We start from the raw sequence: 27541 nt of genomic DNA, 5'->3' as shown, positions 1-27541 counted from the left end.
AAATGGAAGGGCAGATAAAGCACTTCCCAGATAAGGTCAAGTTAAAGGAGTTCACCATCACCAAGCCCTTATTATATGAAATGTTAAAGGGACTTATCTAAGAAAAAGATGCTCAAAAATAGGAACAGTAAAATGACAACAAACACAACTATCAACAACTGAACCTAAAAAAAAAGAAAGAAAGAAAGAAAAGAAACAAACCAAAGTAAGGAAACAACTAGAGCAGGAACAGAATCACAGAAATGGAGATCACATGGAGGAATATCATCAGGGAAATGGAGGGGAGGAATGGGCAAAAAGGTGCAGGGAATAAGAAGCATAAATGGTAGGTACAAAATAGACAGGGGGAGGTTAAGAATAGTATGGGAAATGGAGAAGCCAAAGAACTTACCTGTACCACCCATGGACATGAACTGGGGTTGGCGGGGTGGAGGAGGAAAGCTGGTGGGAGGGGGGTGGAAGGGAATAAAGGGGAGAAAAAATGGGACAACTCTAATAGCTTAATAAAATACATTTTTTAGAAAAATGTTTTGCAGGAATTTGTTTATTTTGTCTAAATTTTCAAATTTACTTTCATGTGGTCATATGTAATGTCCTCTTGGTATCTTCAGTGTCTGCAGGATACACGATGCCTTTTCTTTCTTCCCTGACATTAGTCATTTCTTCCTTCTCTCCATTATTTTTTCTTGATGGTTTTCACCAGGAGTTAATCGATAATTATTAGCCTTTTCAAGGAATGCATTTGTGTGCTTTGTTGATTCTATTTTATATTAGTTTGTATATCATTAATTTCTATGTTCTTTTCTTTCATTCAGTTTTACCTTTTCTGTTTCTTGCGACAGATGCCTGGATCATAGATTGTCAACCTTCTTCTGCTCTAGTATAGCCAAGACTGTAAATTCTCTAATCATGTGGTTTTAGCTCCAACTGTGTTTTAGTATGCTCTGTTTTGTCAACATTAAGTTTAAATTATTTTCTTATTTTCATTGTGATTTCCTTTTTTGACCTTTGGGACATTTAAAAGTATATTGTTTAATTTCTGGACAGAGGAGGGTGTTGTATTTTTTTTCTTTTGTTCTAATTGTTGTGAATTAAACAGGTAGAAGTCAGCCCATGATAGGCACCCGCAAGTACTAAGTCAAAAGTAGGAACAAAATGAGGTGGTAAAACCTGGAACCACCTGAGTGGGAACGGCCAAGCTGATGGCCTTTATGCGCCAACCCCCCAACCACCACCACACACACACCCATCAAAAAACAGGCAGGAGAAACAAGGCTCTCTTTTTTTTTTTTAAAGAAGGGGCCATATTAAATAATTAAATTAATACTGAGCCATAAATAATTAATAGCCATAGGAAATAGGAATGACACAAAGTTGACTCCAGCAGGCCTGGGAGAGAGAACAGAGGCCAGCCTGTTATCCTTGAGCAGCAGCAGCAGCAGCAGCAGCAGCAGCAGCAATGGCCTGTTCAGCCTGGATCCATCCCCACCCAGGAAAACACTGAACGTAGTCCCTGCAGCATCTTCAACCCTGCACTCCCTGTCAGTTGCACAGGCTCAAGCAGCAGGCACCTGAGTGGATAATCTTAACTGCAAAGATAAGGTGAAATTAAGAGTCATCAAATGAGTCATACCAACCCTGTGAAAGAGACAATGAATGGATAAATTTTGAAGAAACAGTTACTAGAGTAACCCAGAGGAGACCTTTAAGAATAATATCATGAAAGCAAAGGAGCATATTGTATCTATAGAGAAGAAATAGGCAGTTATGAGAAAGAAATGACACTGGTTTTAAAATAGTTGAAATTAAGCTACACTGACAAAGTCTCTTCAAAATTCATTTTTTAAGCAAAAAAATTACTTGAGTTCAGGGAATGAAGAAAAATACTTTGAAAAAACTTTTGATAGAAATAACCTGACAAATTAGTTTAACAGTAAGTCCTTGTTAAATGAATAGCTTCCTTTTTTATTTAAGGTGCTGCATTTTGGCTTGTTATGCCTCAGAGGATTACTTTCTTGAAAAAGAAGGCATTTTTCTTCTTTTGGATTTATTGGCAGTAAGTATGATTATAACAGTTGTGAAACAAAAATATCTTTATTAACTTTTCCAAAGTGAGTACCACAAAACATTATTCTGTAATTAAATGTGTCCCCACAGTATTCAGATGTTTGTTTTAGTCAAAATCCCTCTTGGAGATTTGTATTACACATTGAAGGCTCTGAAAATTCCTCCAGTGAAGAAATCAGTTTGTTTAGGACCGTGTTCTCAAACACATGACAGCAGGGAATTTGCTTTATGGTTTTCCCCCCACCAGCCTTAAAGAAATACTTTGTGAAGTGCTAGACTATATCAAAACCTATAATTTTTATTAATAACTTTTAGCTTCTTTTCGTAGTATTAAAAGTTAAGGGCCACATTAGCGAAAGGAGTAAAGATCAACATTTTTAAGAACTGTGTATAATTTGGAGGTACTGTGAGGAAGCTAGTATGCCATGGACCATTTTACAGAAAAAGCAGGAACATACTAAGCCTTCCAGAACAGACAGTTGCCAGTTAGCAGCTGGGAGGATGGGCAAAGACCCTGATTTATCCGCAGAGTAACCTCCTACTGGCCTTAGTGAGAAGTGAGTCACCCATAGTCAGGATAATGTGGGGAGAAAGAGATAATTTTGTTTTCATAGAACTTTGGGAGATACTGTCACAGAGTTCTTGCTGCGTCACTGTCGATCGCCACCATTCTTGATTTTATTAACAGAACAACAAACCTACTTTGACATACCAAAGGTACTAAAGTTATATGAGTTCTTCCATCTCTCTGAAAAAAAATTAGTTGAATGTAAACTGTAATTGAAAAAAATCATTTTTAAAAACTCAACTAGGAGAAAAAATAAATAAATTACATTTAAAAAATGTATGCTGGCCGGTTTGGCTCGGTTGGAGTGTCATACCATAAACTGGAAGGTCAAGGGTTCGATTCTGGATCAGGGCACATATCTTGGTTGCAAATTTGGTCCCAGGTCGAGGTGCATACGAGAAGCAACCAAATGATGTTTTCTCATATCAGTGTTTCTCTCTCTCTCTTCCTTCCCCTCTCTCTAAAAATCAATAAGCATGCCATCAGATAAGGATTTAAAAAGTTAATTGTACTAGGGATAAGATTTTATTAGATGTAAAACACTACAAACAAAATTAAGTGAATAATAATTGTAATAATTAAAATAACCCACCTTGATAAACAGGAATGAGTCATAACCAGAAATCCTTGAAAAGTTCAGAAGATTGAACATATACAGAAGAATCTGTGTAGCTCTACTAATGTAGTCCTAAATGATGTACAGCCCACCATGTTTCTCTGAGTGCAGTACAGATATGCCCAGAGGCACATGGTGATGTGTCAGGGGGTTCTCAAAGTCCCAACATTAGTTCGGCACATATTCCTGGAACCTCTCTTTTACCTGAATATTTGGAAGTGAGGAGTTGTATTAAATATGTCTACATATATTAAATACTTAAATTCTATATTATCATTAAAGATTAGATAGAAGGCTTCAAAGACATTTCTCATTTGTGTTCACTCTCATTCACAATTAGGATTTCTTTGATGGAAAGATGCAAAGGCTGGTAGGAAAAGTCATATAGCACAGTAGTTGTGAGCATAGGCTGGAATCCACTGCTTGTTAGCTGTGTAACCTGAACAATTTATTTAACATTTCAGATATCAACTTCTTTAAAACAAATAACACTGTCTACCTCATACTCTATTGGGAAGGTTTGGAGTGATTATGTTTATGCATACACACATGTGCACATATGTGTGTATGTGTATATACATATATAAGGTCTGTCCAGAAAAAGTTCAGCCATTGCTAATACAATGAGAACAGTTTGCAGGACATTGATGTAACTTGACAGCCAAGGGGAGTGGAGTAGAATGTGCATATGGGAACAATGATAACTTCACTCTACTAGTCACTGGGGGCTGTAGATGCCAATGAGTAACCGTGTGTACTGTGTGGCTGTCACATTCAAAATGACTGCATGAGTAGAGCAATGAATCTACATCGGATTTTGCACTAAGCTTGAACATTCCTCTGTGGAAACTATTTAGATGACTCAGAAGTCTGCAGCCATGGGCCACTGGTTATTGGCAGCTTCATCATGACAGTGTGCCCACTCATGTACCACATCTCGTGCAGAGGGGTTTTTTTGGGGGGTTTTTTTTGCGAAACATCAAATCACCTAGGTGACTCAGCCCCCCTACAGCCCAGATTTGGCTCTCTGTGACTTCTGGCTTTTCCCAAAACTAAAATCACCTTTGAAAGGGGAGAGATTTCAGACCATCAGTGAGATTCAGGAGAACAGAACAGGGCAGCTGATGGCAATTGGGAGAACTGTGTGAGGTCCCAAGGGGCCTACCTTGAAGGGGACTGCGGTGTCATTGTCCTATCTACAGTGTTTGTGTCTTCATAAATGTCTCTTTTTCATATAACATGGTCGGATAGTTTGAACCAATCAAGTTAAATTATAATTACAAACATTCTTTAATGAAGTTTTTATGTTAACTTTAACCCTTCTCCTAAAAGTGGAGTATAGAAATAAAAAATTCATTTTATTGATAGTTCTGCTTAACATAATGTGTAAAAATATTGGCATGGCCAAAAAGTCCTTTTAGCTTTTTCTGTAAAATAAAAAGACACATTTTTCATTTTCACCAACAACTTTATTGATTATATTTTTTAGTATGTGGGTGGCTATCTCCTGCTATTGCCATCTAGTGGGTAGAAGCCAGGGGTGCTGCTAAACATCTTCCAATGCATAAGACAGCCCCACAGCAAAGAATTACTTAGACAAACTGTCAGTAGTTCCAAGAAACTTTGCAAACCATTTTTGACTCATTTGATCAGTCACAGCACCTTCTCCATACACTGCACAATTTTTTTTTGCATTTCAGTTGAGTTTTTACCTTGCTTGAAATAATAAAGCATAATACACCAAAAATGCTGTGTATCTTCTTCCATCTTGAATATTAAAATGGCTACACAAAAATTCACCAATTTTGATAAGGCTTTTTTTTTAATGCACGCTGATATGACAGCTGTCACAATACAATCTAACAGAATTATTTCAAATGAAGTTGAAGACAACTAAGCACTACTAGAGCCATCATATGGAAAAAACTAAATAAACTTTTTGGCCAGCCCAATATTTGTTCATTGTGCAATAGTTGCTAATAGTAGTTAAATATTACTGAGAGGTTGTTATGTGACAGGTAGTTTCATATAACTCATCGTAGTAACTCTCTAAAGCAGGTAAATACTATTTGCCTTCATTTAACCAAAGAGGAAACTGATAATGTTTATAATTCAAACAACAGGTTACATGTTTCCTGTTCTGTTCTATTAGCAGTGTACTGTAAGAGTTAACCATTTAAAAAATGTGTCACACACAAGCCATCACTGCAGAGCCCATTGCTCTGCGTCACTTTTCTCTACCTAAATTTTAGTTTGTTGAAAACTAGTTTAACAAAGGAAATATGCTTGAAAATGTTTCTTAAATTCTTAAATACTCTTATGGATGCTGCTTTTCAAAATACAAAATTATACCTCATTTAGAGTTATTTTCATATGTGAAAATATGACTATCACTTGCAGTTACCATCAGTTCTTAGTAATGATGAGACTGCAACTACTATGAAGCATTACAAACATTAAAGTATATAAATTGGAAAGATCCTGTAGCTACAGTGACTTGTATACAGCACGGTGGACCTTGCTCCCCTAAAATGGACATCTTGACTTACTGTTACACTCTCTCTTTTTCCTAGCCAACCAGATCAATTACATTTTTGGTCATGATGTATGTTTGTAGCTTCATCAGATTACATTGAATCTTTTTTCTTTTTCTTTTTTAAATTTCCACTGTTCGAAAGTTTATTCATTACAATGGACATCTGTTCTGCCATTTTTTTATCCTCACTGAAGATATTTTTTCATTGCTTTTAGAAAGTGAGGAAAGGAGAGAGAAACTTCAATTGGTTGTGTCTTCCATAGGCACTCCGACTGCGGACTGAATCCGCAACCTAGGTATGTGCCTTGACCCAGAATCGAACTGCAGCCTTTCAATTAAGGGATGATGCTCCAACCAACTGAGCCACACTGGCCAGTGCAGTTAACATCTGTTTTAATGGTAAATTAGCACAAATCATACTTAAGTAGATTGTATAAGGCAATCATTTAGAATAAACTTGTTAATACAAATGTTTCTCTTTTTAAGGTAATAGTCTTAATATATATTGCACCTTTTTTCTTTTTCTGTTTCTTGCAAAAGTTGAACCAAAAAAAATTTTGTAATCTAATACTTGGAATAATGGTTGAATTTTGTGATAATCCCAAAACTGCGGCTCATGTCAATACTTGGCGGGGGAAGAAGGACCAAACAGCTGCCAGCCTTTTAATTAAATTGTGGAGAAAGGAAGAAAAAGAATTAGGAGTAAAACGTGATAAACATGGAATGATTATTGGTGAGTGTATTTATAGTCATTAGTTCAAGCAATTAGATGCATACTTTTAAAAAGAGATCTTTAAAAGAGTAGTAAAGTAATGGACACAACTTACAGTGTGGCGGTCACCAGAGGGGGCATGGGGGCAGGACAAGAGGCTAAAGGGGGGCCAGCTGTATTGGTGCCAGAGGGAGACTGGACTTTGTGATGAGCCCACAGCCTAATATACAGGTGATATGTTATAGGATTTCAAACTTGAAACTTATATAGTGTTATTAATAATTTACATAATGTTTTATTAACTTATATAATATTACTCTAATAAATTTAGTTTGAAGAAAATAAGATATTAGAAAAGGACTTTGTTTAAAGTTCTTTCACAGGGGCTTGCTATCATAAAACTTAAGCATTTTAGTGGCAGATTCATATTTTTATAGAAATTTTCAGGAATGGTATTTGATTATATTCTTTAACTTAAAAAAACTGACAGTACTTCCTAAAGAAGTTTCTTTGGGTTACCTGCTTTTACAAGTAGATTCAGTAGTATTTCATTTACCAATAAAATTTGGGATATAAATAGAGTACTTGAAAACAATTTTTATAGTATTTTGTACATTTTTGTTGATTCATATTTATATAATCTACTTTTTATATGAAGAAACTTTTCTAAAGTAAATCAAATGTTTCATGAATTGTAATTACTAGATTTGAAGTTAATGAAGTTTACAGTATCAGAATTTAGAGTTCATTTATATATTCCACAGTGCTACATTACATTTTCTAAACCTCTTAATATTCTTACTCTGGTTTCATCTAAACTGTTGGTATTATTTATTTATTTTTTATCCTCACCCAAGGACATACTTATTGATTTTAGAGAGAGAGGGGAAGGGAGAGAGAGAAACACTGATGTGAAAGAGAAACCTTGATCAGCGCGTCCCATACGGGCCCCAGTCGGGGGTGGAGGCTGCAGCCTAGATTTGTGCCCTGACCAGGAATCAAACTCATAACCTTCTGGTGTAGAGGGTGATGCTTCAACCAACTGAGCCCCCTGGCCGAGGCAGTATTATTTATTTTTAAATGAAAATACTTATGCTCTAACTTCTGATGATTTCTATCTTCAATCTGGTTTTATTGTGTCTGAGTTTTGATCTGTCACATCATAAAATAGTTTTTATATTTACAGCATAATATATAGAAACCCAAAGCAAAGGAGATACATTATTGTGAAACTGACATTGTTCAAAATCTGGATTTCAAAGCTAGTAAAGTTACATCAGAGTTTCACTCTTTAAAAAGTAATTTTGTGAAATTTTCATATTTTACTAGATGATAAAAATGAAAGCTATAAGTTTTGCCACGGAATGGGAAAGAAACCACAGGTTACTTATGCTTTCAAAAGAGTAACCATCTATAAGGCACTGTTTTACTGTGTTATATAATGTTTTTATGTATTTATGATGTCTGGACTGAAATCTCAAAATTAAGTTAATTTACTATGGTTTTTACCTATTGCTTCTATGTTTCAATGACATCTGACTATTAGACACAAAGAGACCTCTATTTACTAGTTTTCAAGAAGAGCAGAAAGTCATGCCCCTGCCCGCCAACTGCCCGACGGTCGCCGTCATGGACGTGGCAGAGAACATCAGAGCGAAGATTTATGCCGTGTTGGGCAAACTGGGTAAGAAGCTGCTCTCAGATTCACAAGAGCCTCTCTGTTCTGCCGAGTATGGAAGCTGATTTTGCCCATTTTTCAAAGATGATAAACAAAAGTCCCTTTATACAGATAAATGCTTGTGCCATCGTTATCCCAGTGTCCCGGCTGCACCCCTGGTTGATCAAGTCAGGGTGTGTGGGACCGGAACAGTGGTGTTTTTAAATCTCCTCAGGCAATTCCAGTGTGCAGCCAGGATTAAAGGCAGATAGTTTAGATGACTTGGTTTAAACACTAGATTCTAAATCACCTAAGGTTTTTTTTTTTTTAAGTCCTTGATTTTTTTAAGGAAGAAAAAAAGTCCCCACCATTCGGGTTCCCACAGTACCGGATCATGCCTGACCACAGAGCACAGAAAGTATTCCTCTTTAATGACTAGATGAGGACGACCTGGCAGGTTTGTTATTGGAGGAAGTCATAAGCTCACAAAGTAACTTTTTCATAAAACAAAAAGAGTTCAAAAGTAACTGTTTGCATTTTTTATGATATATATATATATTTTTTTAATCACTTGCTCTGTTAAAGTAAGTCTCTCTTTATGAATTTTTGTTCAGATTTTGAAAATTTACCTGGCCTGTCTACTGAAGATTTTGTCACCCTTTGCATAATACATAGATATCTTGATTTTAAAGTGAGTACCTTCTTAACCTTGTTATTAAAATATAGTATGGCAAAAAAATCAGTTGGGAAATAAAATATCTGTTTGTGGTTGTACGCATTCCCCCATGTGAACTATGGATTTTTATTTTCCATTTTGTATTTGATACTATTCAAAAAAGCATACAAAAAATAATTGTGTGTTTTCAATGGGGTAAGATTTCATCCAACTATTAGTTTGTGAAAGAAGATTGGTGCTACTGAGAGCTATTAAGAAGCTTCACAGAATGTTTAAAATATAATTTCTCCTCTTTATAAAACATTAGAAGCTAGAATTAAGTGAATTGCTTATTAAAATAAATTATTAATTCTTATTAAAGTATTATCACTATATGATGATCAAATATCAATTAAAGGATACTAGGTTGCTTACCTTGCTGGTTATATTTTAGTAAATAAATGCTTTTGAAGTTTCAGGGATGTCTTTCAAGTAAATATTTTCTTCTAATAATACTAATATACTGTGTATTTGAATGTTGTAAATGAATAAACGTCTATTTTCAAGTGAAAATAAGACTGAATTTATATGTCCTATCCTGGATATATAAATTTTTCTTTAAGTTTAAATGTACTCAAGCACCTTAATCTGCAGACAGCCCAGAATATGCTATGGAGCTGTCAGCTTGATAGAACCGTGGAGTTGAGAGCTTGAGATCCAACTGCTGCTTTAGCAAGAAGGTGAAGCGGGGCAGGGCCCTATTTCTCAGGGTGGCTAGCTTCTAGGGTTCCAGGGATTCCTGTGTTCATTCCTGCGTTCCTATAAATTCAGCTCGACTCACCACCCTTCAATATAAAGCTGCAGGAAGAAAAACGTCAGTAGTGCAGGAGAATGAGACTACAGCAGCAGTTTCTGCGGCTGTGAAAAGAGTGACTGTAAACCAGAGGGCAGATGGCAGGGAACTAGACCGAGGCAGTGGAGCCTCGTCTGTGAAGGCCTTATCATTGAAAAGCCTTTGGTCAATTACTTCTGAAAACTCATATGTAACTGGTTCTCCAAGTCATTCCCAGTGCTCCTACCTCGGAATATTCCTAAGGAGTAAGTTAGGAAAAGCTGGTTTGGTAAGCGTTAACTTGGGAACAATAATTAAAATAAAGTATTGCCTAAAATTGTATCTTTTATTTTCAGTTAATTTAACTTTTTTAAACTTAAACTTTGTTATAACAGATTGGAGAAATATGGAGTGAAATATGTGAAGAAATAAAATTAGAAAGGTTAATACCAGTCACTTCAGATAAAAATGTTTTGGAAGCTATTACAACAGCTTCAGAAAATATTGGAAACATGGTTGCTTCTCTGCAAAGGGAGATGATTGAAAGCCAAGCACGCCAAGATGTACAAAATGAACAAAAAGTATATGCAAAAGTAAGCCACGGATGCCACTGACTCACAAGATGATAATTTCATTGTATATATTAGTTGAACTTCTCCATAGGATATATTTGCCGTACTTGTGAATGTTTCAGCACTTAAAGTATTTTGTATTTTTCTCTTACGTTACTTTCACTGTCTTTAAAATCAGGATGGAGTTAAGAGCTTAAAATACTCAATTACTATATTCAGTGCTGTTTCATGGCATTGTGATTTGATTACTACAGGCTTACATTTCAAAAGGTAAAGACACCTGAGACACTTCCCTGTTTTGAAATGTCAAACAGAATTCCAAAATTGCTGGCTATTTAAATGTGTACATTTAGCAAATTCTGGCAAATGGTGTATCTCTGTAACTCTGAGTATAACTTCACTGAGAAAGTTGCTCCTTGTCCCTGCCCCAGCGATAAGCCCTTACTGGTAGGCCAACCACCTTGCGATGAGCGGCATCCTCACTGCAGTGCCTGCACACTCGGAGCGTTCTCTAAGTCCAGAGGTAACTGGTCTCTGGCTTTAGCCAAGCAGAAAGAGCCTGTGAGGGAAATACAAGCCAGTTGTCTGAAACTTTACACAGGTGGGAAACTGACACCTCGGAAGCTTTCGAGCCAACAGGTTGTGGCTGTTTAAATTAATTTGTCCACAGACACAAAGATGACCTAGACTCCCCACTTACGAGTGGTGATCCTTTACAGCTGCAATTAAATATTTAAAACCCTTTAAGGTGATTTCCAAAGTGTTTTCTATTGCCCACTCCTTTCACATAGACAATTATTAAAATTTACATCTTTAGCCTAGCAGAACTCTACCTGCACCTATGAATTTTGTTCTGTTTTAGATACCTCCTTGCTGAAAGTTTTGTTAAGAATTTTTATTGTGTGGATGCTGCCATTTAACCCATTTATTTGCTCTTAAGTGGGGTAGCCCTATTGGAAGTTCTGCTGCCTCATTAGTTCTGTTGAATGACATAATGTCTGCCCTGTAGAGTAGCTATTGTCCGTATGTCGGTTATTGTTGATTTATTTTTTTTTGTTTCTTTAATTCACCCCAACATTTGTTTTTGATTTCATATTTACATCTTTTTGTGTGTAGTTGTATCTCTTAATTCATTACTGTAGTTGCATTTGCTCTTACTACTTTCATCTTTTAACCTTCATACTAAATTTGTAGTCTGTTGATCCACTACAATTACTGAATGTTTGCCTTTATCAGTCAGTTGTTTTCTTTCCTTTATTTTCTTTAGTTTTGGCCTTTTCTTTTTCTTTTTTTTAATATATTTTATTGATTATGCTACTGCAGTTGTCCCATTTCCCCCCTTCACTCCTCTCCACCCTGCATCCCCTTCTCCCACCCACATTCCCCCCCTTTAGTTCATGTCCATGTGTCATAAGTTCTTTAGCTTCTCCATTTCCCATACTATTCTTGCCCTCCCCCTATTTTCTGCCTACCATCTATGCTACTTATTCTCTATACCTTTTCCCCCTCTCTCCTCCTCCCACTCCCCTGTTGCTAACCCTCCATGTGATCTCCATTTCTGTGGTTCTGTTCCTGTTCTAGTTGTTTGCTTAGTTTCTTTTGGTTTTGTTTATGTGTGGTTGGTAATAATTGTGAGTTTGCTGTCCTTTTACTATACATGCTTTTTCTTTATCTTCTTTTCTTAGATAAGTCCCTTTAACATTTCATAAAATAAGGGCTTGGTGATGATGAACTCCTTTAACTTGACCTTATCTGAGAAGCACTTTATCTGCCCTTCCATTCTAAATGAAAGCTTTGTTGGACAGAGCAATCTTGGATGTAGGTCCCTGCCTTTCATGACTTGGAATACTTCTTTCCAGCCCCTTCTTGCCTGTAAGGTCTCTTTTGAGAAATCAGCTGACAGTCTGATGGGAACTCCTTTGTAGGTTACTGTCCCCTTATCTCTTGCTGCTTCTAGGATTCTCTCCTTCATTTTTACCTTGGCTAATGTAATTATGATGTGCCTTGGTGTGTTCCTTCTTGGGTCCAACTTCTTTGGTACTCTGAGCTTCCTGGACTTCCTGGAAGCCTATTTCCTTTGCCAGAATGGGGAAGTTCTCCTTTATTATTTGTTCAAATTAAGTTTTCAATTTCTGACTCTTCCTCTTCTCCTTCTGGTACCTCTATAATTCAGATGTTGGAATGTTTAAGGATGTCCTGGAGGTTCCTAAGCTTCTCCTCATTTTTTTTTGAATTCTTATTTCTCCATTCTTTCCTGTTTGGTTGTTTCTTTCTTCCTTCTGGTCCACTGTGTTTTGAGTCCCAGTTTCCTTCTCATCACTATCGGTTTCCTTTGCATTTTTCTTCATTTCTCTAATTGTAGCCTGCATTTTTTCATCTAATTTGCGACCAAAATAAACCATTTCTGTGAGCATCCTGATCACCAGTGCTTTGAACTGTGCATCTGATAGGTTAGCTATCTCTTTTTTTTTTTTTTATTTATTTATTTTTTAGAGAGGGGAGGGAGGGGGAGAGAGAGAGAGACAGAGAGAGAGGAAGGAAGGAAGGAAGGAAAGGAAGGAAGGAAGGAAGGAAGGAAAGATTAATGTGTGGTTGCTGGGGGTCATGGCCTGCAACCCAGGCGTGTACCCTGACTGGGAATCGAACCTGCGACACTTTGGTTCACAGCCCGCGCTCAATCCACTGAGCTACGCCAGCCAGGGTGGTTAGCTGTCTCTTGATCGCTCAAAAGGGTGGATTCTGGGGTTTTGATTTGTTCTTCTGTTTGAGCCATCTCTCTTTTTTTTTTTGGTCTGGTTACACCAGTTACAGTAAGGGGCGGAGCCTTAAGTGTTCACAAGCGCAAGGCACCACAGTCGCTGGGTTGTGACGTTGTATGTGGGGACCGGGTTGAGAGGGAACAATGGTGAGTGCTCCGTTCTCATTGGGACTTCAGTCCCCTCTGCTGCTTCCCCCAAGCAAACTGGGCCCCTCTGGTGCCAATTCCCGTGTGGGTGGGCTTGTGCACACTGTGGGACCCTCCGAGGACCTCCCCCGTGAGGATGGGTGTCTCTCCGCACGCCTCAATTCCCACAGATGTCCTCAGTCAGTGTCCCGAGGCTCTATTTCCCAGCACTGTGATCCTGGGTTTCGTGCCCGGCCTTGCTTTGCAATCGCTGCCTCACTGGGTCTGTTGGTTGCTGGTTACCACCCCTGGGCCGGGGTCTGCCCGCTGCAGTCCTGAGCGACCTGGACGCCTTACGTGCCCCCAGATATCTTACATGCCTGTCCCCCTGCTCTCTGCTCTCAGCGCTGTGATCCGACCCGCACCTCTCTGCTAAAATTGCGCTCCTCCGCTCCTCCTACCAGTCTGGATGCATGGGTCTAATTCAATTTCTTGCTTGCCCGACTTCCAATCAGATCAATTTTCTGTCATTTCTGGATGTTATTCTGTTTCTAAATTGTTGTTGTCCCTATCTTAGTTGTACGTGGAGATATGGTGCATCCACCTTTGCCTCCATCTTGGCCGGAAGTCTATTGTTGATTTGTTATCATGGCTCTGCCCCACTTATTTTTTAGCAGTCATTTAATTAAATACTCTTAGGTTCGTGATTTAAACTTTTTCTGTGTGTGACTTAAACTTAATAGTATATTTTATACTGACCAAAGGTATGATTATATATGTAGGGGGTAGCCTGTTGAGAAGTATAGTTTTTGCAGTTTGCTAGGAGTTACCTCCCTAGACTGCATCACCATAACAAATCAGCACTCTCCCAAAGTTGTTCGTCTAGTTGCAGTCATAAATTAGAAGTAGTTTTACCTGTATAATCTTGGTTAAACAATTATCAGTAGCAGCAGGAATCTACTTTCTCCTGTGAATTCGATGTTGGGTAATTCATATATTTTGTTCTGGATTGCTGTCTACCTCCACAGGTGATAATCATGTAAAACAATCAGTCTTGCTGAGAGTGATTGTTGTTATTTTTACATTTTTTATTTGTACAACAACACTTTGTATTACATTTCATGGGAAACAACTCAAACCCTAGACACATGAAGGAAGGTTTTTGTTTTTGTTTTTGTTTTTGTTTCATTTTAATACTTTGGTTTTTTTAAGTTGTTGGACTTTATGATTATTCTAATCCTTTTGCTAAACAGCCTTAAAATTTACTTTGGCAAAAACTAGGTCTTCCTTCAAAATAAGGGCTTTTAAGCCCTTTGTGGTTCTTCCATAGAAACTGGAACCCTTAATTATCTTTCTCATTTCAGATACAAGCCACACACAAGCAAAGAGAACTGGCTAATAAGTCCTGGGAAAATTTCTTGGCTAGAACATCAAATGCTAAAACTTTAAAGGTAGGATTTTTGAAATATTATAGTATCCACAACAAATAGCTAACTCTGACAGACATTTTCAGGAATAAATATTTATTCACCTTTTTTGGTTGATCTTTCTGTAAAATTCTAACACTGTTAGATCCTCATATGCAATTTTGAATGATAACAAAAAATACGAATTTTTATAGTTACAGAAAGTGCCACTCTGAGTTTTATTTGATTTAGCAGCGGAAAGCAAGAGTGGTGATTCTTGGCTTGCATAAAGGAGATGATAGTTAGCCAGGAATGAGTTTCTACTTTCCATTCTGAGCCTTATTCATTGAGCTGTTCCGTAGGAAGCGGAGTGAAGAACAGAAAAAATTATCATCCATGTTTTTCTCTCTCCCAAGGATGTTTCCCCTCCATAACCATTAAACATCACATTATATTAAAGTCTGTATGGAATTTGGAATAAACACCCATTTGGAAGCTGCTTTAGCTATAAACTATAAGCTAAAACATTTATAATGCTAATTGTTCACATGAAATATGTTGGAAGCACCATGGATTTCCCAAATCATTATTTTTATCCAACTTTTCCATTAAAACTTTGAAAAGACTTTTACATAAATGTTACAATTCTTCCTTTAGATGTGCAATCGTTAAATGTTATGTTAGTCCATGAAAATAGTGGAACCATGTTAAGATAGCAAAATCAAAGCTAACAACATTGTTATTCAAAGTTCCATGTCTCCCCCTCCTCACTGAAGGTTCTTCCCAACTTTACTTATAAAACATGCTCATAACTACCTGTACTTTTAAGGAATAGATGATGGAAATCAGCCCCTTCCAAGCAGATGATTAGTTACCTTGAAGTGCACCTGTTCTAGTGCCTCAACTATTAAGCTTGAATATAACTGCAACGAGATATATCATTTGTATTATAAATGCTTGAAACATTTAAGTGTACAAAATTAATATTTAATTTACCCAAAATACTTTGAAAAACATGCATCACCTGATGTAAATTCAGTAGCTTATTCAATTATGCATTAAAAATTGAACCTAGCTTCTGTAGGACCTGCTTTACTCCTTGGTATATGACCAGCACTTCAGGAAATCTCAGGGATGTTTTTAGGTGACCGGTGTCTTCTGCTAATAATTATCTTCTTAGCTTAAATGAGTAAATGCAGGTTCCAGTGCTAACTAATAAAAAAAAGAATAAGTCGGACACAATCAAATGTAATTTGTATACTTAATTATTAAGTATCACAGTTAATACATTATTAACTTTAACAGCAATATTATTTTCTTTCTAATTTAAAATCTTTAGAAAGCAAAAAGACTTCAGGAAAAAGCTATAGAATCCTCTAGACACAGTGAGCGACCACCAAATGCAATATTCCACCAGACAGATATTAAAGGCCTTAACACAACGGTAAGTTTTTCCTCCATTACTTTGCTTAGTGGATACTGAATTTAGTCCCCAGAGGGTTGTTTCCATGGAGTTGATCTCATATTTTTTATTTTTGCTGTTCAAATTTTATGTAGTTAAGGCAGATGTGTCTTCAGAGTACCTCCACCCTCGTCCAGTGCTGCTTTAGAGTAGGCCCAGCCCTCCGGGATCCCCAAGAAACTACTGCAAGCATGAGTCAGGTTATTTCTCTACCTCCCTTGACAGAAGATGTGCCAAAGATCTATGCCATATTCCTGTGTTTCTGGTGTCCTCTTCTAGACATAATTCAGCCCTGATTGTGAAGCTGATAAGCGGTAGAAGTAGAATTCAGACCCATTTGCCCGGCTCCAAAGCCCTGATCTTTCCAATGTCATGCTACCTCCTAGTTACTTACATGTACTTTTCATGTCTTTTCCAGAGTACTAAACTCAAGGATGAATGAGTTTTTCTCCGATTGAAAGTTTTGTAAATTGACTTACAGATATTTGCTTTTGCTTTTTTAGGTGCCCTCTGGTCGGGTGGTAGTGGTAGAAAGCACTCCTGCCCGATTAGTGGGAGGACCTCTGGCTGACACAGACATTGCTCTCAAAAAACTTCCCATTCGAGGAGGAGCCTTACAACGAGTGAAAGCAGCAAAAATTGTGGATGACCCAAGAAAGAGCATTCCTACATAAACTGCTCTCTAGGGGAGTTTTGAGATAAATTCTGCTTATAATGTTTTAGTGAAATATATCTTCATATAAACTTAAAGCAAATATTATAGAATATTTTAGTAAAATACTATTGAAAATAAAAGCAAACAAATATAATTTATTTTTATTGAAAATATTAACACAGAGTATCAGAAGGATTGTCACCAATTTTTTTGGAAAGATGACTGATTGTCTCAACTGAAACTGTAAAACATATTGTCTCAGTTCAGGCTCTTGGTCACATCTGAACTATTCCAACTGATTTAAGCCAAAGAGAGAAAATACGAATAAAACTGTTACAGGCCCTGTAGCTATCATATCTAGGAGGAATTAAGACTACAGGTATTGTTGGATCTAGAGGCTGAAACTCTGGCTCTTCTCCTCCCCTAGCAGCTCCTGGATTATTCTCTCCCAGGTTGATATCCAGTAGAGGAGAGTGTACACCTGTCCCTCAACAGTCCTGCAACTGCCTCTGCATTTCGGGACCCCTGACTGGCTACATGCCCATTCCTTCCTGAGCCATTCACCATGACTCTGGCCAGATCTGAGTACTGCCTGCTCCCGGAGCTGAAAGCAGGCTGACCCACCCAAAGCGTGTGGATGGAGTGGAGCAGGGACTCAGGATATTGTTCTCATGAGTATATATAACTACTGGGCGGCAAAAACATTAGCAACAAATATATTAGTCAAAGTAAAATATCTTTGTTTTAAAAAGCAAATGTTATGAGGTAAGCAATAAAATTAAAAAACAGATGGATTTACTTTTAATGTATAAATATGCAAAGCAAACTCTATGCCACTTCTCTTCTTTAATGGGGAAGGGAAAGGAAGAGTGGAGGAAGTGTTTTCCCTCCTTTCACGGTGGAGGTACCTTGCCAAAGTATAGTGGGTAGATGCGTTGTTGCTGGACGTAGAGTAGTACCTGCGTTACTGTGTACCATTATGAGGTTTCTATAGCCTGTCTCTTTCCCCGTCAAACCCTTCCTGAAGGTTTCCCACCAGGAAATCCCAAAGTTGAGTTCATGTCCTGGGCCGGGAGAAAAAAAGAACCTGTTTTCTCAGACAGGAAGACATGCTGGAATTTGTCTAGATTCCAGGCCCATGGGCACACTCAGCAGTGTCCTGGTACCTGAACAACTAGCTCTTCAGGGGACAAGAAGCCCTCATTGATAGTGTTTGCCAGTTTGCACTCCACCACGCTACCAGTATGATGGTACTAAATGCAGAGTTGGGAAGACATTCATAGAATCCACTTTCATTATCAGATAAGAGAGGGCTCAACATCCCACTAGGCCAATCTTCTTTGTTTTATTCTAATTTTTTAAAAAATTTTAAGATTTTATTTATTTTAGAGAGATGAGAAGGGCGGAAGACAGAGGGAGAAAAACATTGATCAGTTGCCTCTTGCATTTCCTTAACTGAGGACCTGGCCCACAACCCAGACATGTGCTCTGCGTAGGAATGGAACCAGCGACCTTGCAGGTCACAGTCCAGCATTCAACCTGCTGAGCCACACCAGCCAGGGCCGTTTTTTTAAATTGTATTGTTTTTAGAGAGAGAAAGAGAAAGATCAACATTGATTTGTTGTTCCATCCATTCATGCATTCACTGGTTGACCCCTGTATGTGCCCTGACTGGCATTTGAACCCGCAAATTTGGAGTAACAGGGATGATGCTTTAACCAACTAAGCTACCCGGCCAGGGCTAGACCCATCTTTTATTTTCTTCTTCCTTCATCTCCACTCCTGCCCCCAACTCATATTCCTCCAGGAACTTTCTTCTGTCCTCATCTGTGGGGATAGTAATATCTGCAATGAAGGGAGAAATTGCAGCCGTTGTTACTGTTTTAATTAAAATGAGTTGCCAGTTCACCTCTGGCCAGCCATCTTGTGCCTGGTCCCGTTACGCATTCTTGTGGCCCACAGGACTAGGGTATATGTGTCAGCTTAGCTGTGTGCTTTTCCCCCTCCTAAACCCTTTCTCTATTACCACCACCCACAAGACATTAGAAGACAATTTGTTCCTCCTCTTCACAGGAAGCCCTAAGCACAGAGATTCCAGGTAAAGGGGAGTCACTGAGGCATAAGAATGGATGTGGGTAGAAACATGCAATGATGAGATGCCCATACCAAAACACCACATTTCCCTCAGATGCATCTCAGATGATACACACAGGATCAAGATGAATTGTTCATGGCCAAGAACCATGACTCCTTGTCCCATTTTGTAAACAATGAGCTTCTTCCCCAGACTCTCAGCTCCATAAGGACAAGGCAGAAACCGTATCACATTCATCATTGTAACCAGTACCTCAGTAAATTAATTACTGAGTCAGCATGATGGTGGCCTCAGCTCCTAGCAGCCTTTCCCTTGAGCTCTGCAAGTGCAGCAGAGTTGTGAGCTCAAAGAGAAAATTCAGTCAACGGAATACTATACAAGTAATGCTAAACTTGGACATGTTAAAGTAGTCCAAGTGTATTCATTTCATGACGGTGATAGACATCCTCTAAAATGATGAGGTGTAAATACCATTACATTAATAAGCATGTGTAGAAATAGAATCAATATCACTTGGTTGAGTATCATTTTTTGTCTGTAATATGACTTCATAGCTCCATATTAATTAAGACTGACTACAGTCAAAATACTGTGTGATGGCCCTGACCAGTGTGGCTTAGTTCATTGGAGCATCATCCTGTACACCAAAGGGTCACAGGTTCGATTCCCAGTCATAGCACATACCTAGGTTGCCTATGCGAGGCAACCAATCAAAGTTTCTCTCTCTCTGTCTCTCTCTCTCTCCCTCAATCTCTCTCATCCTCACTCTCTCTTCCCCCCTTCTCTTTCTAAAAGCAAAAAAGAAAATGTTCTCAGGTGAGGATTAAAAAAACCCAACTCTTGTGATGTCTGTGCACCTTTCCCCTGTCATGTAGATCTTAACCTCTCAGGAAGAGGAAAGGTAAAACAGGTCAGGTCATTACCTAGCAGCCACTTAACAGCTGAGTGAGTGTAGGTGGGTGGAGGGTCGCAATGTTTAATCTGGACACTTGCACTTAAGTGTGCCTGTTATAATTGCAGCCACCTGCAGGGAGTGAATGAATCAGTCTGTCTGACAATAACACTAACTCTTTAAGTCTCTGGGTCTTGCCTCACATCCTGTGCGCCCACCCCACTCCCGGCCCACAGGGGATGTACTGCCTCACCTATCCAGCCTGACTGAGCTGCGCTGTGTACTCCCTTCCATGACTCAGCCAAGATTTCAAGTGGAAACTTTTGCTAACTAAATGGAAAGAAAGTTAAAAGGATAAAACTAATTGAGTTTAGTGAGCACAGATGCTTCAACACCTGTCAACAATGAGACTTTCTATTCCTTGGTTGAACTCTATTAGCCAGGGATTGCCTGCAACCAGTGAATAACTAGGTGAATAACTTCATTTTTCTGGTTCCCAGTCTGCTTTCTGCCACACAAAGTACATTTCATAGAGGGAAAAACTAAGGTGTTCACCCTAAGTCTTTTCAGGTTAAATGGGCAGTTTTCCAGACTATGAATCTGGCCCGCCCCTCCTGAAGTGCAGCAATCTGTTACCCCTCTGTACCGTGCCCCGCAGAGCTGAAGATTTCCAGGTCTAGCCAGACTCACCAGACTCATGGAAGGTAGTATGATGGAACTAGTTCCGCTCACTTTTACATACTTTCTGCCCACACAGCCTGAGTTTCACTAGCAGTCATGTTTCGTGATTGCTTGTATTTAGTTTATAGTCAAGGAAAATGTCAAAGATGCTTTCTGTGAAAGAAAAAAAGCAGTTCCTGACATCCAGAAACTGGCCTGGTGGTCCTAGCAAGTCAAAATTCAATAGACCCAGTGCCCAGATCTTCCTTCTAACAATATTCTCCAATGAAAGAAACCAAGGCTCTTTGGAGAAATGGCTGGTTCTGGAGATGGGGCAGAAATACACAGGATGTGTCTGGAGCATCCTATTGAGCTCCCAGTGGCTGAAGCTCGAATAATTTGAACAACAAAATAATGTAGCGTTGGATTGTAACCCAAAGTAAAAATAAATATCCATAAATCCATATCTATATAAATAATGATGAAAGAGAAAGAAGGAAGAGAAGCAGGGAGCGAGGGGAGACAAATCTCCCCATGCAAAGAATTCCAAGTAATTTATATAGACATCTCCTCAAGGAGGTGGAACACCCCCTTAAATGTGGGTTATGCTTAGTGACTTACTTCCAAAGAATACAGTATAGAACAGACAGGAAAGTAACTTTACAGCAAAGAAACCTGTTAAACATTCCTTTAGCCATTTTAACATCATCATTAAGTGATGTTGATAACATGTACCTTCATATAAAACATTGAGAAAAGTTCTTTACCTCTGTGGTTTTCATCCAAAACAATCTATAACCCAAATACAATCATACGAGATACACCAAGCAAACCCAAATTGAGGAACATTCTGCAAAATCATCAAGATCACCAAGTACATCATCTTAGAGCCTAAGGAGACTTGACAGCTCAGTGTGATTGTGGTGTCCTGGATGGGGTCCTGGAACAGAAAAACAGGGAAGAACTGTGAGATCCAAATAAAATATGAAATTTAGTTCACAATAGAATAGTATTGGTTCATTAGTTATGACAAATGTACCATACTAACATGAGATAATAGGGAAAAAGTGGGTGAGGAGTACAGAAGAACTCTGCACTATCCTTTCAACTTTCCTGAAAAACTAAAACTATTCTAAAAGAAAATATTTGAAGTGGAAAAATAAACAAACATTCTATAGGAAGAGCAGAGTATAGACACTCAATTACTGTCCATTTTGTCACCTTGTAAAGAAATATGTGGGAGCAATTTCAGATGTTGTGCTGCCTGTTTTTTCTCCTTGGCCGTAAGCTCCCTGGAAGGTAACTGGCTGGAAGCTGAGCTGTGTGAGCCCAGTGCACGCCCCAGCTGTGAAAGAGGTTGAGTACTTGCCATAATACCAGCACCTGAGCTGCTGTGGGGAGGGTTTGTTTGGTTTGATTTTCAACGATCTCTTGCTCTTGACTGATCTAATCAAATGATTTTGAATAGGGCAAAGGAATACTTTTTTTCCCCCACTCAACCCCATTTTTGTCACCATTTCTCTTTTTAACTTTTTTTTAAGATTTTATTTATTTTTAGAGAGGGAAGGGAGGGAGATAGAGAAAAACATCAATGTGCGGTTGCTGGGGGTCATGGCCTGCAACTCAGGCATGTACCCTGGCTGGGAATCGAACCTGCGACACTTTGGTTCGCAGCCTGCGCTCAATCCACTGAGCTATGCCAGCCAGGGCTTCTGTTTTTAACATATTTTGATATCATGAAACTACTTTTGAATTAGTTATATTTCCTACTGGACTGTAGTCCTATTGCCCAGACAGCACTGTGAGCCAGTGGTTCAGCAGTGTACTTCCAACCTCAATAAATTTTTGTTAGGTGAAGGAACGAATGAATGAATGACTGATGGAAAAATAAATTTTTCTATACAGAAATGACATGATTTGGAGCAAAAACTTGGGAAATTTTAATAGAACATGATATGTAAAAGGCTTAAGATGAACTGCTCTAAAACTAGAATGCCTTTTTTTTTGGCAAATGTCCTTATTTTTAATATTTTTAATAATCCAGTATAACATATAAATTCAATTAGGAGAAAGGAAACTAATTGTAATTAACTTATTTTGGAAGGCTAACAGTTATATTGATTAACACTAAAAAGTTCATTTTTAGTGCAACAAAATTTTTATGTAACTGTGATTGATGACAACTGGTGGGACAAATTTTAGGCTAAATTTTTTTATTTTTAAGTTTTTTATTTATTTTAGAGAGAAAGGCAAAAGTGGGACAAAGAGAGAGAGAGAAACATTGATTTGTTGTTCTACCTCTTTATGCATTCATTGGTTGATTCTTGTGTGTGCCCTGACTAGGATCAAACCTGCAACCTTGGTGTATTAGGATGATGCTCTAACCAACTGAGAGATAACCAGGGCTAGTTTTTAGGCTAAAATTATATTGTCTTGATTTATGGCATTGAACTTTTGAGCCTCAATCATTTGTCTATGGGTTGTAAATAAGAACTGTTTTCTTGGGAAAATCATGATCCTGTGCCTTTTCCTTCAAGAAGCGAATACCTTCTTGGGTGTCTGGTCATTTTTATTAAAGAACATAAGCCCTACCCTTCAACCAGTTGATTTTCTAAGCTTAGGGATCCACCTTTCATTAGCAAGATAAAATATTTTTAATGTAGGAATTCACTGGACTTATAAACTCATATTCTCTGCAACCAGTTATATAAAACTCTCAGTCGTATGAAATAATATTTGTAAAAGATACCCAAAAGCTAGGCAGTTCATTCATTCTTTAATATCAGTGATTCTTAGCCTGAGGTTCATGGGCAAACACCCCACCACTAAAATTATACACAAAATGATGAGTGTGTGTATCCACACCACCTCGTGAAAGGTCTGTGGCTTTACCAGGACTCCAGAGTGGCCCATGACTCAAAGAATGCCAGTCCTCCTCACTCAATTCAAAGTTTATTCTTAATTCAAAGTCAACCCATCAGACAGCTGCATAGTTGTTCAGTATTATTTTTGCTGGTTTAAAAGTGTTTATATTTAACTGCATTTGGGTGTGCTGGAATCAACCTGCATTAAAGGGAATCTGTCATTGTCAGGATACTTGGAAATGGTGCTGTGCACCTTGGTAGCCATTATGAAACCCTGTGCGACTGATTTCTATTGGACCTTACTTAGTCCTAGGAAAAGCTGGGCTTCTCCCAAACATGTTGTTTGGTTTTTCTTACCAGCATTGTGAATCTTGAAACTGCTCATGAGTCCCTCTTCACGTAGAGAAGTACAGAATTCAGACCAAATGTACAGCTATCCTTTATCAAAGGTACAGGTTTTTATGACATTTTAAAGCATTTTGAAGTATTAATCTAAACTAAATTGGCATATTAGTTTCCTGTCTTTATTTCCCACCATCCCCATTTCTTCCTCTACTTCATGTTCCCCTATCATTTGGTATATTTCTTTAAAGCTTCATATCTTTTTTGGAATAAGATGTGAGAGATAAATAGGGAATATAAAAACCAACTAAGCCATGACTGGTGTGGCTCAGTGGATTAAGTGCCTGCCTGTGAACCAAAGGGTCACAGGTTTAACTCCCAGTCAGGGCACATGCCTGGGTTGCAGGCCCGATCCCCAGAAGGGGGTGCATGAGAGGTAATCACACACTAATGTTTCTCTCCCTCTTTCTCCTTGCCATCCCCTCTCTCTAAAAATAAATAAATGAAGCCCTGGCTGGTGTGGCTTAATGGATTGAGCGCCGGACTGCAAAGGAAAGGGTTGCAGGTTCGATTCCCAGTCAGGGCCCATGTCTGGGTTGCAGGCCAGGTCCCCAGTAGGGGGCGAGCAAGAGGCAACCACACACTGATGTTTCTCTCCTTCTCTTTCTCTGTCCCTTCCCCTCTCTAAAAATAAATAAATAAAATCTTCTAAAAATTTAAATAAATAAATGAAATCTTAGAAAAAACTGAGCTAACACCTGAAGACAAAAATTTTATCAAACTGCACTTTACTAAAATAAAATTTCTTACTGCCTTTCTGTTATTCCTTTAAAAAATGAAGATAGTAAAAATGAGAAAATTAAAAAAAATTAGTCCTTATTGCATAGAAAAATACTCTAATGTATAAGATGTCTTAGTGATGAAATGCACATATCAGAAGCCACACAAAACACTGCATCAAATTAAATATTTTTAGGACAGTACTGGCATTGATTGGTCTTGGCACAATTTTAAAGTCAATATGATATATGACATACCTCATAAAATGGGTTACAATTATACAACATTGACTGTTCTTTAAAAAATGTGTTACATTTGCATTTTAAGTAGAGTTTTTGAAGCTGCTTTACAAAGATGTCTTCTAAGTAAAAAATTATTAACAAATTATCTGAAAAGATGGAAATGATTACTCAATAGCCACGAAGTAATTACACATCAACAAAAATACAATCTTTGTCAATATTGAAAAATTAGAAATAACAATTTTGATAAATACTACAGGAAATAGTTGACCTCATAAATACTGACAGTTAATCATTCAGGTTGGTGTCATCTTGATTGAAATATTTTCTGTGTTCTCTCTTAGATGTAAAAGTCACGCTTTGTAAAATCCAGTCCTATAAGGTTACAGAGGAGAAATTGTTAATTTTTATTCTAATATCACTCTTAAGATTCCCTCCTTTTAAAGAACCCTATTGAAAAAATTAATTTAAAAAAGCTAAATACATGGCCAATGTTTAACAATTTCTTCAACAAATGTAATATGAATAATTACAGTGTTAAATGGCTTTTTATGAACTATTTGTGGGGAAAAATAAGAATAATTTTATGGATTTATCAAAATATACTATAATCCAAGGTCATATAGAATCAAGCATTTGTATATCAGAACTCCCATGGTTTCTACATAATATAAAATCGGTAAAAATGGAAATTAAAGCTGATCACACTAGGAAAAAATATCTCAAGTTTGCTAGCTTGTTAGATAAGCTTGAAAAATCAAAATGATTAAATAATTTTTAAGAAAACCAAACGGCTATTCTCTTAAGCATACATTTAAATTACCTCCTGTTATCTTCTGTGGAAAATCATACTTGGGAGCCATCGCCCGTCTTCTGCCCATCCCATGAGATCTGGAAAGCAAGCAGTCTACATACATGTTCCAGAAATCCTGAGCTATGCTTAAGAAAACATTATACTGTCTCGGCCGCTGGGATTTTTGCAAGAATGACATGAAATTCCAGAAAGCATCCACATCATGCTCTATCTTGAGTTCCTTGAGATCTATCAGCGTCAAAGAGCAAGCTTCCCAGCACTGGTGGTCAATGTCTTCCGTGATCCCTGGGCTGATGCTGGCAAGCACTGCCTTTTGAAATTCAAAATCTGCATTAATCAGATGGATCAGCACCATGCACCCCAGTGGTAGGCAGAACCATCTTCTCATGGCAAAATCCATATTCTATGCAGAAAAAAAAATAATGGATCTATTTTTAACTTAAAAAGAAAACTACTCAATGATCTCTTGAAACCTAAAAAGTATTTTAAAGATTTTATTTATTTTTATTTTTAGAGAGGGAAGGGAGGGAGACAGAGAGAGAGAAACATCAATGTGCTGTTGCTGGGGGTCATGGCCTGCAACCCAGGCATGTACCCTGACTGGGAATCGAACCTGCGACATATTGGTTCTCAGCCTGTGCTCAATCCACTGAGCTACGCCAGCCAGGGCTAAAACCTAAAAAATTATAAATAATATGTATCTGTTTTTGATCCAGTCAAATTTGCCAACTATGTATCTGCTGGTTTTCCTCTCGGTTGCCAACTCTCAGACCTTCCTTTGAAAGGATATTACAGTTACAGTTTGTTTAACAACATTCTGATAAGCAGTCCTCAGGAGCCACTGAAATCCAGCTCAAGGGAAGATGCTGTAGATATATACAGGGTCTGACACAAATAACGCCCCTTTTTATTACAAACTCCTTTATTACAAAATCGTAAGTATTATGTGACATAGAAATATCATATGACATTCTAGGTGAAATGTTTGAATAAAACTATAAATTATTACACCCATATTATTACCCTACCAATGACACTCAGGCAGGCCTTATTTCATCACACACCTTTAGAGCTGGAAGAACCCTTAAAAAGCATGTGCTCAACCTTCTCCCTTTATAGATTAGACAATTCTCAGCCACGTGGCTCAGGAAGCGCTCAGGTCTCCCGTCTGCCTGGCTGAGTCTCCTACCACAACACTTTTCAACTGAGTGGATCAAAATGCAGACCGTTATGTGTGTGACCACCAGAAACAGTTCACCCAAATGGTGTTGGACACTTAAGCACCGTTTTAAGTTTCAAAGTTACCGATACTGAAAAATTTTCACTTTTATTCATTGGAAAGTATTTGTTATGTATTGATGTCCGGTGGTTCCCTGGCTTCTCTGGGGTTGCTCAGGACCTGTGTAGAGATTAACACCCAAGAAGACAATAAAGATGATATATGCTAACGCGGCATGTTGTAGAGCCAACGATATTCAGCAAAATCTTGGCATTTTCTAACGGCCCTTTGCACAAGTTTCCTTGCCAACTGATCGGTTGTTCAGTAAATCAGCCTAAAAGCACCTAGGTGGGAGTGAAGGCTGCCACGGAGCACCTGTTCACAGGCTGGCATTGGAACTGTCCCTAACACAAGCTTGACAGCAGGAGGCGACAGACCTAGAAGACAACACTCATCTCCTTCCCTCTATACCGCCGTCTGCCATCTCCCCGCAAAAAAAAACAGCTTGAAGAGACAAGTCAAACGAAACGAATTTAAATTTAGGTTATTAAGTTCGTTTTACGTCGTCGAAAATTGTGCAGATTACCCAAATTAATCACTTTATGAAGATCTAAAAGGAAGATACTGGTTAGGACAGGAGAGTTTTTTTCCCCTTGTAACTTTCAGGTGACGTTCCTCGACCAGTGAGTGCCCTCCTCCCAGGTGGGGTCACCTGGACGCAGAAAAGGGAGCCGGAGCGCCAGTGAAGTACCTCTCGCCCGCCGCCAAAGCGCGAGTCCCGGGGCGATGTCCTGCGTGCGCTTCACTCACTAGGGGAACGCGGGCTGCTCCAGCCTGGGAGGGACCAGAGGTCTCAGCGCGGGCTTGGGACGACCCCCGGCCCTCTAAGCCCTCACCTCTCGTCCAGCCGAACCCACCGCTGGAGCAGGCGAAAGACGGGAAGCAGCGCTCACCTGGCGCCCTGAGTCCACCCAACTGAACTGTCTCGGCCGCGCCACGCTCCTGGCTGGG

At 38.5% G+C, this 27541-nt stretch overlaps 2 protein-coding genes across 4 annotated transcripts in view; one reads left to right on the top strand and one right to left on the bottom strand.

Annotated features, from left to right (window-relative positions):
* Positions 1-17515, top strand: part of CFAP69 (cilia and flagella associated protein 69) — a 72985-nt gene extending 55470 nt beyond the window's left edge. The window contains exons 16-23 of one of the 2 annotated variants that reach the window (XM_045828023.1): positions 1975-2056; positions 6328-6520; positions 8046-8183; positions 8771-8847; positions 10039-10236; positions 14464-14550; positions 15845-15949; positions 16471-17515. In XM_045828023.1, the coding sequence (XP_045683979.1) occupies positions 1975-2056; positions 6328-6520; positions 8046-8183; positions 8771-8847; positions 10039-10236; positions 14464-14550; positions 15845-15949; positions 16471-16641 (1051 nt within the window). In that variant the 3' untranslated portion in view covers positions 16642-17515. The remainder of the gene's footprint in view (positions 1-1974; positions 2057-6327; positions 6521-8045; positions 8184-8770; positions 8848-10038; positions 10237-14463; positions 14551-15844; positions 15950-16470) is intronic. The other variant, XM_045828024.1, reaches the window with a different exon arrangement.
* A 7776-nt stretch (positions 17516-25291) lies between these two features.
* On the bottom strand, positions 25292-27541 carry FAM237B (family with sequence similarity 237 member B). Of its 2 annotated transcripts, none has more exons than XM_045828936.1 (2): positions 27427-27541; positions 25292-25714 (listed from the first exon to the last, which is right to left on the bottom strand). In XM_045828936.1, exon 2 carries the CDS (start codon positions 25709-25711, stop codon positions 25292-25294), a length of 420 nt encoding a protein of 139 aa, XP_045684892.1. In that variant the 5' UTR covers positions 25712-25714; positions 27427-27541. The 2 variants fall into 2 exon arrangements, with proteins under 2 accessions (XP_045684892.1, XP_045684893.1); XM_045828937.1 differs by having other exon boundaries at positions 27484-27540.

Source organism: Phyllostomus hastatus, unplaced genomic scaffold, assembly GCF_019186645.2.
Source record: "Phyllostomus hastatus isolate PE091 unplaced genomic scaffold, TTU_PhHast_1.1 phas_scaffold_78, whole genome shotgun sequence".
NCBI lineage: Eukaryota > Metazoa > Chordata > Mammalia > Chiroptera > Phyllostomidae > Phyllostomus > Phyllostomus hastatus.
The sequence above is the reverse complement of the archived record's forward strand: the minus strand, read 5'-3'. Positions and strand labels throughout refer to the sequence as shown.